At 36.6% G+C, this 18,024-nt stretch overlaps 1 protein-coding gene across 1 annotated transcript; it reads right to left on the bottom strand.

Moving 5' to 3' along the window:
• Window positions 1-11,220: 11,220 nt before the first annotated feature.
• Window positions 11,221-17,602, bottom strand: LOC138708631 (facilitated trehalose transporter Tret1-like). Its single transcript, XM_069838729.1, has 2 exons — window positions 17,342-17,602; window positions 11,221-12,304 (listed from the first exon to the last, which is right to left on the bottom strand). Exons 1-2 carry the CDS (start codon window positions 17,600-17,602, stop codon window positions 11,462-11,464), a joined length of 1,104 nt encoding a protein of 367 aa, XP_069694830.1. The 3' UTR covers window positions 11,221-11,461.
• Window positions 17,603-18,024: the final 422 nt, after the last annotated feature.

Raw genomic sequence — 18,024 nt, 5'->3', positions numbered from 1 at the left:
TAAAATTTCATTAAGATATAATAAATCATTGTACCAAATATCATATTCCTACCTTTAGTAATAAGCCTGTAATGTAATTACAAACATACACAAAATTTGTACGCCTGAGAAGTCAAAGCTAACTTGCTCTCTCCAAACATAAAAGCTCACTGAAGCAGCTACAATAGTCCCACAAAGCGTAGCTGTATGTTTCTGGTAACCGGACAACATATGCAATCCCTTGGCGGAAATTTGAATCTCGTAACACTATTGGTTAGTTTACGAAAGAGCAAAGAAAAAGTATCACGAAATAACCACTGCCAAGAAATTACCCATGTTTACCCTATATCAAATCACATGAACTATGAATAGTAAGATTCCTGTAGCCCTATTTATTTTTCGTAATTTACAAGTCTACATTATTTCAATCTTCACCATCATCACTCTCAAACTGATACTTGTAAGAGATGTGATGTATTGCATGCAGAAGTTAAGTTACTAACAGAAGCATAAATTATGAATTTGTAACATTTCTTAATTGGTTAGTTATCGACGCTGTATCACCTACGAGATTATTTAGCGTCGATGAGATTTGATGGGGCCGAGGATTCGAAATAGATTACCTGGCATCTGCCTTATGGTTGGAAGAACTCGGAAAAAAAACCTAAGCAAATATTCAGCTCAAATGGGTATTGAACCGGCGCCCAAGCGAATTTACAACCTTAGGATCCATAAATATATCATTAACCAGGTAAACATGTACATGAGACAAGTTTATACACTGCTCAGTTGATTTAGTAGAATGTGTTTGAGTCTAAAGAAAGCAGAAAACAGTGCAACGCGGTCTGTTGTTGCGACGAGAATCCGAAGCTCCCTTCAATACCGGTAAAGCATCATGTCACAAATACTTCCAAGTCTGAGTATTTCTGACAAAGTAAATATTATTGAACGCCTTGAAAAGGCACAAATTTTAAGGATATTGCTGAAGAGAGTAAGGTAATATTTATTTATTTTTTATGCTTTTCATATTTATTTAATCCTTTATTTATACAAATCTGGCTTTCAGGTAGTAGCTCCCTGCAAAGCAGGTTTGAATAATTTCAAGGAAAAATTCAGTAACGTTACTGGAGGTACGTTAACAGAAAGCCACAATTTAAGTCACACAAGTATTTGTGTGCACTCACAGTTGAGTTCTGGCATCTTGTCAGCTCATTTGAGTCGTGTGGATACAAAGGAAAAATTGTGACGGTGTCGTGTATAGTTCCTGGAGCAGCTCAGTCGGAAGAGCGTTCGCGCGCTAAGCGAAAGGCCCGGGGTCGATACCCGACCCCGGAACAATTTTTCCTTGAAATTATTCAAACCTACTTTACAGGGAGCTACTACCTGAAAGCCAGATTTGTATAACACATTCGTTACTGGACGTACGTTAACAGAAAGCCACAATTTAAGTCATGCAAGTATTTGTGTGCAATCATAGTTGAGTTCTGGCGTCTTGTCAGCTCATTTGAGTCATGTGGATACAAAGGAAAAACTAATACTTTATTTGTTGATTTATTTATTTATTTATTTATTTATTTATTTATTTATTTATTTATTTATTTATTTATTCATTCAGTCACTCATTCATTCATCCATTCATTCATTCACTTTCTCATTCAGCATTCATTCATTCACTCATTCCTTCCTTCCTTCATAAACTCACTCACTCACACATTCACTCACTCACTCACTCACCCACCTACCCACCCACACACCCACTCACTAATTTCTTTCTTTCTTTATTTATTTACTCACCTAACCCAGTAATTCGGAAGAGGATGGTGTTGCTGTTGAATGTTTGTAGTGAAAATTCATCCTTCTCTCCTTTCTTGTTGAAAATATGTTGATCACTCTCTCGTTGAAATCCACACATTCCGTAACCATAGATTTTTCTATGGGTAGCATTGCTAAGGCCGTTAGGCGTTCTTCCTCCATCGTACTTCGAAGAAGCGTTTTCACCCGCTTTAGTGTAGAAAAACATCTTTCTGCTTCCGAGGTAGACATAGGCACTGTTGCTATTATTTTCAGGAGCTTCGACACTTCACTGAATGACTCTACCACGTTATTTTCGATGAGGAATTGCAAAAGATCAACGACACCGGACACATTTCTGAAGTCATTTCTCATGTAGATCACTTGCAACTCAGATTTCAGTTGTCGAAATTTAAGAAATGGGTATGTTTCTATTACAGATTTCAGATTTTTCTCGGGGAAGATTTTGTTATAATTTGGAGAGTGTTTCGAGTCGAAAAGATTTGCTGCCAACATGTGATTTGTAACTGAAAATCTCAGTCGTACCTGATTTAGAATCACGTCACAAACTTCTTTTGTTGCCACTTTGCGAGAGATGTGGGTGTTTTCGCGATGTCTCTTTCCCTTATTGTCTTTTTCATATTCAGCTGCAATGTTATCGATGCTATTTCGAATTTTCATTACTTCTAATTCAAATGAGGAAATTGCATTCTTGATTTTCAACGAACCAGCTTGCTTTTTTGTATTTCGTTGTAGAGTATATCTACGTGAGGCGTAATCCTGTAGAAAATTTCCAACCAAAAATTAAAAGAAGAAAGCTCCATTTTCAACCGCAAACCTTGGGATTGGTTTATGGTTAAATTTTGTTTACTTGTGTTTTCAATTTTCTCCAGGCACTCCAGAATAACGTCTTTATTTTCATATACCACTTGTACAGTTCTCGAGTTAAAATTCCATCTGGTATTGGAACCGACAATTTCATCAAGGATGGTGACCCTTTGAAGTGAGCTGGCAAATAACGGGGGTATTTCTCCAATGTTGGCGAAAAACACGCGGACCTGAGTGTTTTGACTAGCAGCTTTAGCCATGATCAAGTTTAATTGGCGGGCGTAACAGTGACTGAAGTAAGCGTAAGGGTAATCTGTTGTACTAGGGTTTGAACTCCAGCATTACATCCACTCATGACATTTGCACCATCATAGCTTTGGGAGATTAGTTTCTCTTTATCAGTTTTGGGAATCTCTGCAAGAACGTTCTTGATGCAGTTCGCCAAGGAAAGAGCGTCAAGACAAAATAAACAAATTAATATAAGCAACAAAATAGCACAGATTACAAAAACAAGAACCTATATATGATAAATAACAATCACTATTGAAAATGTTTATAACCAATATTCACAAGTATAATAATATAAGACTAATATTTAACAATTAATTATCTAACCCTGTGTTAAGTTCTCTTAATAATTTCTTTGATTTTCAGTTTAAATTTAATCATACTTATGTTAGCTAAAAGAGGGTAGTGAGAAATTAATGTGTTGTAACGTTTTAAGCCATAGTTGAAGCCATGTTTCATACCAGCAGCCGTTGAACTTTTGGATTCTGCAAAATGAAATAATTTGTTCCTTGTCGTATTATAGTAATTATGCCAATATATGTTGAAATTTTTCTTGTTCTTATGAAAGAAGGTTAATAATGTATACAGCATTGATATTTCCATTCCAATTGAAAACGTTACAATCTAAATAAAGATATTTAGTAGAGTAATCAATAGACTTTTTCAGACAAATTTTGATTATTTTCTTTTGTTTTAATCCAGCGGCTTTCTTATGGGTTTAGAAATACTGCTCCAACCAATAATGCCATAACGTAATACAGATTGCACCAAGGATAAATAAATAAATCTTAAAAAATTAGTAGGGAGGTAAGAATGAAGTATAACAAATCTATATATAATTTTACGTAATTTATTACATAAAAATGCAATATGTGTGTCCAATCTAAAGTGCTGGTGAATTAATATTCAGAGATATTTAACGTTAGTAGAATTGGTTTATCAATATTTATATTTCCATAAATATTTCACAACCACAAGTAAACATTTTAGTCTGCAAAGTATGTCCTGGCTTCCCAACGGTAAACTTTAACACACTGCGTAATCGCGAATGTATTCGGAACACTTTATGGTTGGTGATATTACACCTATATAGCTCAGTTGTGTGGTGGAAAGATTTTGTTTCATTCCAAAACTTCCAGGTCTGTCCCGAGATCCACTCAGTGTCCTGTGAAATATAAGTACCGGTAGAAAGCAGTCGGAGCATCATAATTACCATATTACCACAGTATAGTATATGCGGTCACGAAGCTTGAGTTGTGAGGGTGCTAGAAACAATAGACTGCCAGTCTATTTCGCATTGTCTGTAATGAGGCGATATTAGCGATCTTAGTGGTTAGCATATATCTATGCATGGATGCATATTTACTACATATTGAGCTTCGTGACTGTATATACAGGGACATCATTTTATTTTTACTAACATTTTTAATATTAAGCAGGCTATATTTTTGGATTAACAGTTGAGAACCGGAAACACCGTTTGCTACCCTCTTCCACGACTGGAGTTGGATGATACTGGCGTAAAATACAAATAAATCACTTTTCTAGGTATAGGATGGAAGAAAAGTAGTTCATCCATTTACGTAAACTAGAAAATATCGCAATTTTGAGTTTTTAAATTTTCATTAGGTTTTTGTTTGATCAAAATAAGGTACAGTATTAACAATAAGTGTTTTTACTCACGAACTTAGTTATCCATGAGAACGTATTCATTATGCAATGTATATTATACTGTCTACAGCACATTAGCGCACAATATAGAGAATGAAGTTAAATTGAAAAATAATCATAATAGCCTATGGATATTTAAACACATTTTTGAAAATGGTGGCCGTTCATTTCGATAAAAGCTTCAGTTCTTTTGTGCATCTAATTCCAATTACCAGTTTAGTCCTTTATACTAGTAACTCATGTTGAAATAATACTGTACCTACTCTGTAAAAGAGTAACTTACGTACTGTAAATTCAATCTTCACTTCTGCTCGATCCGAAAAGATAATATTACTCAGACATGCTATCTACTGTCCGTCCAAATGGTTTTGTCGCAGGGCCTTAGAATGGGGAGAAATCACGTGGCTGTTAATTACTTAACGAGACCCTTTTATTTAAGTTATTTTAAACTGTTGTATAATATTGCGTAAACGTCCAATCCCTAACAGAAATTAATGTTTTCAGAAAAGAGCTGTGATAGCCCAGCCAATAGCCTTTACATAGGAGCAGCAACTGTGCGGCGGCCGCACCATTCTGAGGCCACACGAGCCGATGAAAGACGGGCGGAAGGATTTGAGGTGGACAGTCGCCATAGATGCTGATCATCGTGCAGTACTAGTGTACTTCAAAATGCGATTATTGATAAGAAAAGTAAAGATGAAGACAATGAGTACATCCAGTAGTCAGCAGTCCTTTATTACAAGGGACTTTTTGTGTGTTGTTTAACTAGTTGCACAAGGAGGAATCAATTTATTTTAATTAACTTCAAAATGACAATTTCCAGCTTCGATGAAGTGTTTTATATTCTGAAAAATGCCTTCAGAAAGAATATATTAACGTAAGACTGGCTATACCTCCAATAGAATGCTTTCTATAACATTTATGGCAAATTAATGCCAATAGTTGTATGCGTTTAGTTGTTGAAATGAAACTGTAATAAGTAATAAGTGCATTTAATTTCGTATTCGCTTTGGAGAAAATATATTACTGTACGTTTACTGGAATGAAATATGTAAAAGTTACCGTTTGTTTTATTTTCAGAACACTTCCATGGAACATTCCAACGCAGAAAGGAAATGTGTTAATAAGTAGTCCTTGTCAAATATTCTCTACATCCATATCCCCATTGAATACAATCACAATGCGCAATGCACCACTACAAGCTAAAAAATTGCAACAGCCAGTACTACAACACACGTGTGATATGTTGACTGTGACTCAAGCAGACGTTACAGAGGGTTTTTCTCGGGGTACTCCCGTCTCCCTCTGTCATTCCACCAATACTCTCTACCTTTCCCTCATTTATCATCTGATCTGATAGATGGGGGTGAAGTTATGGGGGTAGCAGGGCTTACGGATTTCCGATGCTAATATAGGAAGGTTTGGGGCTCATCAGTCCGTATGCTCTGTCAGGGGCTCAGATAGGAAGCCTATCTGTCAGCCGACGATGACAGGAAGGGCTTGGGGCTCCGGCCCCTGAGACTTATCAGGCTACTCGTCCGTGAAACGGGACCTAGTTCTATTAGGGGCTGATGCAGGATGGCCCGCCTTTTAGCATCAGATTCACGAATGTCACTCAGGTCACCTCTCATATTTGGACAACCGTCGCATATAGGCCTATAAACACACAAAGGGCCAAAGCATACCTAAGGTATCGAGTCCTGCTCTCGTTTTTTTAATTGGGTTATTTTACAACGCTGTATCAACATCTAGGTTATTTAGCATCTGAATGAAATGAAGGTGATAATGCTGGTGAAATAAGTCCGGGGTCCTGCACCGAAAGTTACTCAGCATTTGCTCGTATTGGTTTGAGGAAAAACTTCGGAAAAAACCTCAACCAGATAACTTGTCCTGACTGGGATTCGAACCCGGGCCACCTGGTTTCGCGGCCAGACGCGCTGACCGTTACTCCACAGATGTGGACTCTGCTCTAATAAAAGTTAAGATATGTAGTCTGGACACTCGGCGCCATACTGCCGCGTCCGCTCATGTGATTGATACAATGTAATTCAATAGCCCATAACGAACTTGCGGCCACCGTGCGGCGTCCGTTCCTCTATGGGCGATGGGGCTTGCATGCCTCTGCCGCAGACTGTTCGTCCTGTGTGAACTGCTACATTTAAATTAGTGTGCCATAGAAAATGGTGCGGTCGCCGCGCGGCTCCCGTCCCGCAGACATTCCGCTCGTGTGAACCGGGCCTTCATCGGCAGAATTGTACTCACGATGACATCAGGCAATGCAACCAGCAATACACATGGCGTCGCATGGTTGTGGGTAGGATAGAGGGCCCGTTCAGGCGGCAGTGGCGTGCAACCATTACAAACTTCATTATTTACTGTTCCCTAACTATCAAGGTGTCACAGAATTTTAAGTTTATGTCACAAGTAGCCAATCTCAAGATCGCCAATAAACTTTCATCTTTGAGCCGAAATGTTTGTTGTGATTTTGCAAGTTTTCATTTTGAAAAAAAAAGAAACAATGTTCGCAACTGTAAGTGGAACCAAACATACCCGCTATATTGGCGGCAAATAACCTAAGGGAAGCATATTTTTCGTAGACAGAATTTTAAAGAAATTTAAACCACACATGTCTTTGCACCGCATTTGTAAATATGTGTCACTCTGTAAATCAGCTACTACTTGCTGCATTTCTGGCTTAACATTGTTTATGTCTTTGGTCAAAGGATTAGCAAAAAGTAAGACATAATTTGCCATATCTTTAAAATCACCGAATCTCCGATGTTTTTTTTTATTGGGTTATTTTACGACTCGTATCAACATCTCGGTTATTTAGCGTCCGAATAAAATGAAGGTGATAATTCCGGTGACATGAGTCCGGGGTCCAACACCGAAAGTTACCCAGCATTTGCTCGTATTGGGTTGAGGGAAAACCCCGGATAAAACCTCAACCAGGTAACTTGCCCCGACCGGGATTCGAACCCGGGCCATCTGGTTTCGCAGCCAGACGCGCTGACCGTTACTCGACAGGTGTGTATCCGTTGTTGAAATTCTGTTTTTAGATTTTCTAATAGATGAGCATAATTATTTAAATTTGACTCAGAAATATCAGAAAGAGATTTTTTGTTGTTGTTTTTTTAAACAATTATGCCACATTTACAATCTGTCTACAATAGACAATAAGTAAATATTATAAAAGAATATGACATGAATGGAGATGTTATCCCATGACAACACTCCAAAAGAAAAATAGCAATGTTTTAAATAGCTGTAGTAAAAATGAATGGAAGGTCAAGAGCATTGGTCCTTAAAAAGAGATTGTAAGCATGGGAAATGATAGAACTGTTTTTCCCTCATATTTGATTTCCAGGTATCTATCATTGTAATGAATGATCGCACCGTATCGTACATATCTACAATTTTTTGCTATTGCCATTCGTACTGCAATTTAGATTTTAAATGTTCATAAATACCTGTGTTCTTCTGATGCTCTTTATGACCAGGCTTCGAGACTTCGGACCCAATAGAGCAGTTCAGTGGGAAATCCGCATAACGGCTTACTGAGTATAGTGGTAAAGCGTACAGTGGGTGGGGGTACTGTAGAATACGTAAAGGAAAACGCTCTGGATTTGAAGGTTCTGACGAATAATTTGGTTTTCATACAAACCTATTTTCAAACTGTGTCTGAAACTATTATACGGTTAGAAAAGTCAGCGCAAGAGATGCCGGAAGCCCTCAAATTAATTTAGAAAATGATGCAGAGAATTAATGAGACATGTAGTACACCGGTTACTGAACGTGTAAAACAGGAGTGGAAATCAATTTTATGTAGAAATAACGGATATGGAACATAGTGTAACATAGCAAATTAGTGGGCATAGAGTCACCCGAGAATAAAGGACTGTCTCTTAGAGACTGCAATGATGTTAAGTTTTTTCGTTTTGCTCCTATCACGTCATGTGGCGTAGAGCGCAGCTTTCTACAGTACAAACTGTGTTTGGCAGATAACCCAAAAGATTTACGTTTGAGACACTGAGAATGTATCTTGTATTAGGTACATTGCAATTCGGTACTGTAACTGCACTTCCTAAAGACGACCAATAGAATAAATGAAGAAATTAAAATTGCTACATGTTCATTTCCACCATTAACACTGTGTATAATTAAACACAAATGCTTATAAAAAACAGGAGAATAAATGCTTTTCATATTCTTTTGACATTGTCATTGTGTAATGTATATTTACTTTCAGAATGTACATATGTGTGTTTCCCCATACTACCGTACTCTACTCTAAATAGCAACGTTGTCACCTCAACACATCTCTACTTACCTGCAGCGAGTCAACAACCTATAGTACAAGCACAGTAAACTTATTGTATCGGGTCCAAAGTCTCGAAACCTGTTTATGACATACATATAATGACTTTTAATATTGTGTTGATAAATGCCCTTTAAAACTTTCGAGAACAAAAAACGTATGCTATTGTTTCAATAAGCACTAGAAAAATACGTCTCCTCACATTCTTCTTTAAATACACGTTTCCTAACTTTGGACAGAGCCATGCTTAACTGGTTATATGTTACGCCACTGGTAGCTGCTTGCACAATGACCTGCAAAGAGTTGGTTGGGAGGGGGGATGTGTATTCCTTGCCTGCCCTGCATCCTCACTTAGTAACAGGCTTTGCGATGACATTTCTGCTGACGGCTGCCGTAATGTGTGGTACTGTAAACAACACGGTAAAACAGTATCTTCACTCCCTATTCAACTGCACAACTTCAGGTCACCCTCGCAACCAGTGTCTCTACTACTGGTGACTGAATAAACACATTGGCAGTAATACAAATGTAATGCGTTTCAAAGTTCATACGAAGAGAAAGAAATGCAACAACGTTTACCGGACGTACCCAGAACTAAAACATTTTCAAATATGAAAACTTTTTTTATCAGTGTATATGATATATATAAAAAAACAACTCAGGACTTAATGAAATGGGGAAGGATACCTTGCATGTGCACTAAAAATACATAAAACGCAGAAAACCCGTTCCAAACCCGTAAAATAAAAATCGCTCAAATAATAAATTCATTTCCTCTCAGTCTTATTCATAAAGCCACTGTCTTCATAACTCAAAGGTGTTAGATGTCAAAACTAAACATTTTGTCCCAACATGTTTTGGTCGCGACGCTGTTATTCCCGGCGTGACTTTTCCTCTTTGCTTACGCCTTAGGAAGTGAAGACTCTATAAAGTCTAGGTAGGTAGAATCGTTCGCCATTTTTGTTCTTTCTTGCCGAGCTACCAGACGAGGAATCTATTTGCAACGCCGTTAAACATTATCATGTTGTAGCTCCTATGATAATAAATTAAACGCACTGTAATTCAGCAAATAATTGAGCGGCAAATAAAGTCTTCGTGTGCTTTTTTGCGAACGCCAACGAAAGAGACAAAATGGAGGGCGAATATATTAAGTATTTATCCAGCCTTAGGAAATGCTTAACATCTTCACCAGCGAATAACAAGACGCACACGTTTAAATGTAGCGACCTGTAACGTGATTGGCTGCCGGAAATTAGAGCGACCGGACTTTAGTATCGCTGTAGTTTGATTCAATTCTCTCGGCTCGGACACACTCGGCCCGGGCCGGACTCACTCGACTTTCAACATGAATAATCCTGTTCTGGCCACATATGTTAGTTTCTGTCGCAGAATCAGTTCGCCTCGGACAAGTTCTGCTCGGCTTGGAGTGCGAATCTACCTAACTTATTGAGTCATTTGACCGCGGTAAACGTGAGTATAAGTGTGTACCAGGAGTAGCGGCATGAATAAAGAATCTCAAGACCAAAATACTTCTTTAGAAGCGAAGAAAGTACAATTAATAGAAGTAGAACAGCAATGCTATTACTGGCTTAAGGTTTTCTTCAAGAGACAGATAAAATACAAGACGACAGAGTAAAATTTCAAAACATCAACATCAACTTGAAAATAGAAAGGGAACATTATTTCTGTATGCAGCTTACCCTGATTAATGATGACATCGGTGAAGATTATTATTTTCGAACGTACAGTTAATGATAACAAAAAACTATATCATTTTAATTATCCTAAAGTTTTGAAGGACCATGAGAAAAGATTTAGACCAGAATTAACCAAATTTCTACGTACACATAAATTCTACACAACTGTTCACCGGTTGGACTGGCCTGCACAGAGTCCTGATCTCAATCTCATTGAGCACCTTTGGGAAGAATTGGACCACCGATTGAGGTCTCGGGAGATGCGGCCATCTTCCACTGCCCAACTGAGTGCCATGTTGCAAGAGGAATGGCGATGCATTCCAGTGGATATCCTACACAAACTAGTGGAGAGCATGCCTGACAGGGTGGCTGCTGTTATAGCAACAAGAGGTGGTACCACAAGGTTCTAAAGGAGCAAAAACAGTGCCCAATTACTTTTTGAGAGATAGTGTATATTTCAACTGATTAAATTGTTTATACTTTTAAATTGAAATAAATTACTTGCCATATATTATATTCTATAGCTCAGCTGATGAATAATTCTGTTGGTTTTTAAATTGAATAATATGATTGCTATGTAGTATAACATTTTTGTAGAGCCCCAACATAGCTCAGTCGGCAGACTCGGGCTTGAGTTAAATCCCCGTTTGATCTGATTACCTGGTTGGAATTTTTCTGAAATTTTCCCCAACCTTAAGGCAAATGCCAGGCAACCTATAGTGAATACTTGGCCTCACCTCACTTCATCTCGCCAGAAAATTGTAATCTTGTAAAATTGTACTTGTTCCACATCTTAAGGCTTCAATGCTAATGTAAGATCTCTGGAATATAATAAATAAAATGATATTCGCTTATTGTTTGCATCAGAGCAAATTTCTATATTTGAGAATTAACTTGTTACAGAAGTGATTTCCTTTTGCTGCACTTTCATGTATCCGGTACCCGTTATCCACAAAATGTTCGGTTGATGGAAATACATTTCGATTTCTTCAAGTCTCTTACGATGGGTTTCTGGTATGAACAAGTAAACAAATAGAGTACAGGCAAGGGCTGATATTCCAAATATAAGGAAGAGTCCTCTGATACCGAACGCGTTGATAATCGTAGGATACAATGCTAGGCTGACTCCAACCATCACATCGTATATCCCCACAATCAACCCAGTACCCACCCCTCTTACTTTGGAAGGTAACATTTCGCCCATCATAATCAAAGACAATATTCCCAATCCTATCATTGCAGCGAAGTTGTAGCCGAAGAAGAATAATATCTTGACCCAGACTAGAGCCTTCTGATTAGTAGGAACATCCGCTGTTCCCTCGTAGTATAACACTCCAATCAAAACAGAGCTACATAGAACCATTCCTATTCCTGACACCAATCCCAAAGCCCGCCTGCCTGTCACCAGAAGTAATAAAGAGAGTATCACCAGGGAGATTATTTCTATCACTGTAGCAACTAGAGATATTATGTAACTGTTCATCCAGTCAGCATTTCCTTTCAACTTTGAAATAATTTCCACCTTGTAAGCTGTAATAATACCGTTTCCCCAGAAACACTGGAACAATAGGAAGATCAAAGCGATGAAGAAGGACTTGATTATGTAGCATCTAAAGTATCCACGTACAGATGAGATGAAATGCTGTAAGTTGAATGTTTTTCCATTTCGGATTTTGATTTTCTCTTCTTTTAACTTCATCCTCCCTGATATTATCTTGATGTCATTCTGCACCTGCATCAAAAACACTGTAAGTTAATTTTTACGCTTTAATTATTATTGATTAAACTAATTATTACAAAATACATCAATAGGCTATCTAAATACTCCTACTCATATCAGTAATGAATAAATCGATTTGCCCTTCTTCAAAATTTTTCGACATACTGAGGAGAATGCAGGACTTAGCGGTACAGAATGATTTAAAAATCAATTTCCTCAAGTTATGACACGCCAGCTTCCTATAACAGAAGAGAAATGCAATCACAACAAATGATAATACTTAATATGCAATGCAGATAGTACAGGATGATTCTCCATTCTATTAGTGTCTAATGGGAATGTATTGATAAGCGGAACTACTTTTGGGACTACCATCTAATTTTAATGGTTTTCACCTGCTTGGGTTTTGAAACAAATTAGCTAAGAAAAATATAATTGAAACTCCATCAAAATCAGTCTGTAGCAGCTACACTATGCCGTAAAACAATCAACTATGTCTTCCGATAAGATGTCTAACAAATTTTATAGACTATAAGGATCTCCTCAACCTTTATATTGCACTTCGACATTGCATTCTCTCGCATAATGCTCTATTTTGGAGTCCTGCATGTAAAATTAACAGAGTTTTTGTCATACAAAAACCAATTTTGAGACTAACTTTTGATGTATAGTCAAGCAATTCTTTGGGAGACATGTTGAAGTCTAAAAAAATATTAATATTGATTTTAATTTTAATATAAAAACAGTTACGTTCTATGACAATGAAAAAAGTTTATTTAGCAGTAATAATGTAATTCACAATCATGATACCAGAAGCAATAAAATATTAATATCAACTGTAAACCTAGAACACTTAAATGCTCAAAATCTCCTGTGGATACAAGTAGTCTTGCTGCTATACTACCTTCTGATTTAGTCAGCAGTAATCTCACTAGAGGTTTTGATTTATCTATAGAAAATCAAAACTCGAGTGGAATTTAATTGACTATTTCACGATTAGAAGAAAGTATATAAAGATTAGAAGTAACGTAGTGCTCCAATACAATAAAATATTAAATGACTTACGAAAATACAACTGTCTTCAAATGTATTATTGTACCATCTCAACATTACAAATATTACGCTAGATGCATGCTAGATGGCAGCAGTGTGTTATGATTAGCTGTTATCTTGCTATCAGTTGTGCCAACTATGGAATCTTCATTGAACTCTGCAGACGATTACTAGCAATGCCTTCTCGATCTAGATCACGATGGCAGTGTTACTAGTCAAGAAGGCTTTGTTGATTGTTTCATTTTTATTAAAACAGTTGCATTTTCACTTCAATTATCCGAATCCCAGTAATCAACGTCACTTGACAGATGATTTTCAATAAATCTTAATATTAAGCAATCTCCGATACGTGACTATCCATAATATCGTATAGGAGAAGCTATAATATAACCTAAATAATATATACAAGTGTTAGAAAAGTTTTAATTAACGACGATGGCATAAAAAATAAACATGAATAATTTTAAAAGGAATATGAATGTACTATTTTCAAATTTGAATGTTTTAGTGGTTGGTGGTTCAGTTGATGTTATATTGGACGTGTGCGTAGAAGAAGTGGAACTCGTTGATGTAGGCCTACATGGTGTACTCCTCAACTTATTCAGGATTTCCGAATGAATAGGATTTCAGGGAAGATGCATAAGTATGACCAGTGATCTTAATTAATTCTTGTTCTTGAATGCCAATGCGAGTCATATTTGAAACTGCTGTGCATCGACTGGAGTGGTTTGTAATTTTCTGTATATTTTTTTTTCACGTCCAGACCAGCGCAGATTGAAATGTTGGCAAACAAAGAAACAAATGCTAGGGACGCGATAAAATTAAACAAATGCTAGTGACGCGATAAAATTGTGCGATAAGCAGCCATGATTGGTTGAAATATGTCCTTTCGTACCGTTTTATTGGTCAAAAGTAGTAAAAGTGTAATAGTCAATATAATTCAATCATAGTGTTCTGCCCAAGCACAAGTCTTTCACTGCAAACCTGCATTCTCCAATCTTTCCTATTTTATGCCATCTCTCAGGCTCCGCATTTGATCCATTATCTTAATGGTGTGTGTCATCTGATATCATCTTCTGCCCCGCACTTTTTTACGTTCACTATTCGTCCCAGTATATCCTTCAGGAATCAGTTTCTTCTTATCCAGTGACTCAGCCAATTCCTTTTCTTTTCTTCATCACTTTCAGCATTATTCTTTCTTCATCCATTCTTCCTGGCATAGTTTCATTTCCTATTCTATCTGTCCATTTCACACGCTCCATTCTTCTCCATATCTACATTTCAAGTTCTTCTAGGCGTTTGTCTTTACTTGATCGTATATCCATGTAAATTATAAAGGATTTAAATTTTTTCAAATGGGGATAAAAACTTTAGGATATAATTAATAAATTTCCATTTATTTCATCAACTAACATATAAACTGTGTACAACAAAAGGAATAGTAGGAATATGAGGATGCAAAAAAGACGAGAAAGAGAAGAAGAGGGCAAGGAACGAAAAGGAGAGAAGTTTGAAAGAGTCTTTGCGTGAAGAGCTAATTATTTATCGTTGTCCTTGGGTATGGCTCTCTCGAGTTGTTGTAAGTATGTAGAATAAATCAAGCGAAATGTCTCTTTGTGCAATTGTGTGAAATCTGGATATTAAGTTCCAATTATTGAGGCGTACCAAGTTGAAGATCTTCAACTGTAACGCCGAGTCATTTTAATTATATCGATGTAAAAGCTGGCAGACAAATAAATAAAGTTGATGAAAATAACTTGCGAGTATTCACAAAAAGTTGAAGTTTAGAAAGTATATTATGGCAAAGAAGCGGATGACCAGAAAAAGCGTAAACTAGGAATTAAATTGGAAATGAATGAAAATGCAATTAGAAAGAATTGGAAATACATTAAGGAGAGACAATAAATCTTATTAAAAACTACCTACATTCTTGCGCTTCGCTGCACTTGTTAGAAATAAATATTGACTTAAATCATACAGTTTTGTAGTTACTTAATGAATAATAGCTTTTTGTATGTTGTAGGTCGTTTGCACCTGAATCATTTTGAAAGTTGTATTTAAAACTATGAATTTAACTGTTATTTTTATGTAATACTTTCTGGAGTTGTTCAGTCAATTCTGCTTTTAAGATAGATACTACGTATATTAGACCTAATAGACAATTGATCAGCGTCTGGAATGGAATATACTTAGGTTCTTACTTTCAGCTGACAGAAGATTTACAATTAGGCTAAATGATAAGCCTATCCTTGAACTTTAAATGATAGTATAGAATTGAGCTTATATATTTTTCTTTTGCACCAAACGATGGAATAAGGTGTTATACTGTATTGTATTATATAAAAAGTGTGTTGATAACGGATGTACTACGACAAGTAAGGTTTTAATTGGTTCTGGGGACTCTTGAATCTCAGGAGGAACAACTTTTACAACAGCGCAATATAATCCGTTTGGCTCATTACTCCATGTTTTTGCATTGCATTTATTGCATAGTTTATTCATTTTATCTATTCTAACACAATTCAAATGAGCATGGTTAACATTTGGATTATAAAATTATGGAATGCTAAGCTAACGTACTATTACTGCATATTACATCAATACACTCTCGTTGTTCGATAATCCTCTGATATGAAAATAAATATAGTACATAAATACTCATCTTTGCGACAAAACTCTTAAGAATATTATGTTCTGTGGACAATAAGAAACAAAAGTGTACAAAATTAGAGTATTTTATGTTGACCAAATACAGTTTAAATAATCAAGTAGTATAATATTTCGACAGGATATCAAGTTTTCTGTGCGTAAGAATTTATTTTAATCCTACTTGTCCTCGATTCACTCAGGAGTTGCCGTCATAGCATATAACATTGTGTTCATCTAGAGACCATAGTTTCAAATGGTGAAATAATAATGATACAAATCGGTTAAGCAGCTTCTGACATTACTTCATGCAAACACACAAACATTCTCTGTATGTTAATATTGATAAACATTTATATGTTCCAATCATACAATGATATCCCTATAACATAGTGTTAAATGAATAGCTTCCGTTTGTTGTTGTGCAAGGCCCCTTATAGATGAAGTCATTTGTTTTCATTTCTTTATAGCCTATTAGTCTGAGGCGGCGATGATAAAACGCATTTTTGTTTTAAAACTCATGTATCTCGTTAAATATCAGTCATCAAATTTTTCATAGAATAAAACTTACTGAAAATCATTTTTAAAGAAACATTTTCTTACGTAATATTTTTCATAAAAATCAATAATAAGCGAGATATTTCGATTTATTTCAGGCCCCTTTATAACCCCCCATTTAAATAAAGTATTTTGAAAGTCATAATCTAGATAGAACGAACTTAATTGATATTCCAATTTTCATATAAATCGGTTCAGCCATTATCGCGTGAAAAAGTAACAAACATCCAGACAGATATACAAACAAAAATAAAAAAGCAATTTTTGGTCGCAGGATGCTTAATTATAATATAGGTTCACACCAATTATTCTTGAAAATGCAAAAATTACCAGAAAAAGTTTGGTTACATAGCATAGCTATTACCGTAAACTGGAATCCTCAAGTGAATGAAGAAGGGGAAGGCCAAACCAAACTAGGAGACGGATAATAATTATTATTTAAGAAATTACGAAAGAAGGGAAGAAACTGACGCAACATAGAATGAAATGGAGGAATTTTGTGGATGCTCTATATTCCTTGTAGGAAATGAAGGAATTGATGTAGATGTTGATTGGATGTGCAGAATATTTCCTTTGATTATTTTGTTTTTTCTTTCCATTGCAGTTTCACCATTCTTAAGATATTTCTGTATTGTTGTTTTATAGTCTCGGATAATCCAGAGCAGTTGAACACAAATGTGAAATTTTATTCATTTTCCAACAGTTAACTGTCTTGAGTTACTTCTGGTGAAGTACAGACATAAGGAGATGTTGCAACAAGCGATGAGCCGATGATTGACCTTGTCTACTCACTTGTGTCTCATGTCCCGGTCCCCATAACTTGGTGAGAGACGCATGTGCATCCCTGAGGCGACCCTTCCTGACGAGCCAGGATGGAGTCTCTGGCATGTAGAACACGAAGCCCAGGAGAGCAACAATATCTCCGGAAAGGGCGATCGCCGTAGCGGTTCTCCAATGCAAGAACGTGCCTAGACCCAGAATGAGTAGAATGCCCAACAGAACGGAGATCTTCATGGAAATAGAGAATGCACCCCTCAGTCTAGGGTCGGACATCTCATCCGTGTAAACCTATGAGACAAACAAGGTAATGTCTTAGAGGATTATAGGAGTCAGGGGCGTGGGATTTTATTTACGTGGTCGCTGGTAGTTTGATTAGAGAAATAATTCACAGAACGGTAGTCCCATCGATGACTCAAGCAACAGTCACTACTTGTCGGTCGTGTCTTTGATTTGGGCGGCAGCTTGTCTTTTTCTTTTTTTTTTTAATAATGTTTTGCGTCGCCAAGCAGATGATATTCCAGGCGGCGCAAGCTCGTATGAACAAAATAGGTTTTAAATATAAGTCGACAAAGTCGAAATAGATTTTTGAATCTGTTTGACAATGGAAGTCTTTGAATACGGCCTGAAAACAGCTCTATCAGAAGTACACAAACTGGCATAACTTTATTTACAGCCCCAATTTCAACCGCGGGAAC

Source organism: Periplaneta americana, chromosome 11 (genome assembly GCF_040183065.1).
Source record: "Periplaneta americana isolate PAMFEO1 chromosome 11, P.americana_PAMFEO1_priV1, whole genome shotgun sequence".
NCBI classification, from domain to species: Eukaryota; Metazoa; Arthropoda; class Insecta; order Blattodea; family Blattidae; genus Periplaneta; species Periplaneta americana.
This window is presented reverse-complemented; position numbering and strand designations above follow the sequence as displayed.

Bases quoted from the DNA above. Each gene is read 5' to 3' on its own strand.
- LOC138708631 (XM_069838729.1), bottom strand. From the start codon at position 17,602: ATGTCCGACCCTAGACTGAGGGGTGCATTCTCTATTTCCATGAAGATC. The intron at 12,305-17,341 runs GTGAGTAGACAA...TTTTTGATGCAG, and splicing joins GACCGGGACATGAGACACAA to GTGCAGAATGACATCAAGAT.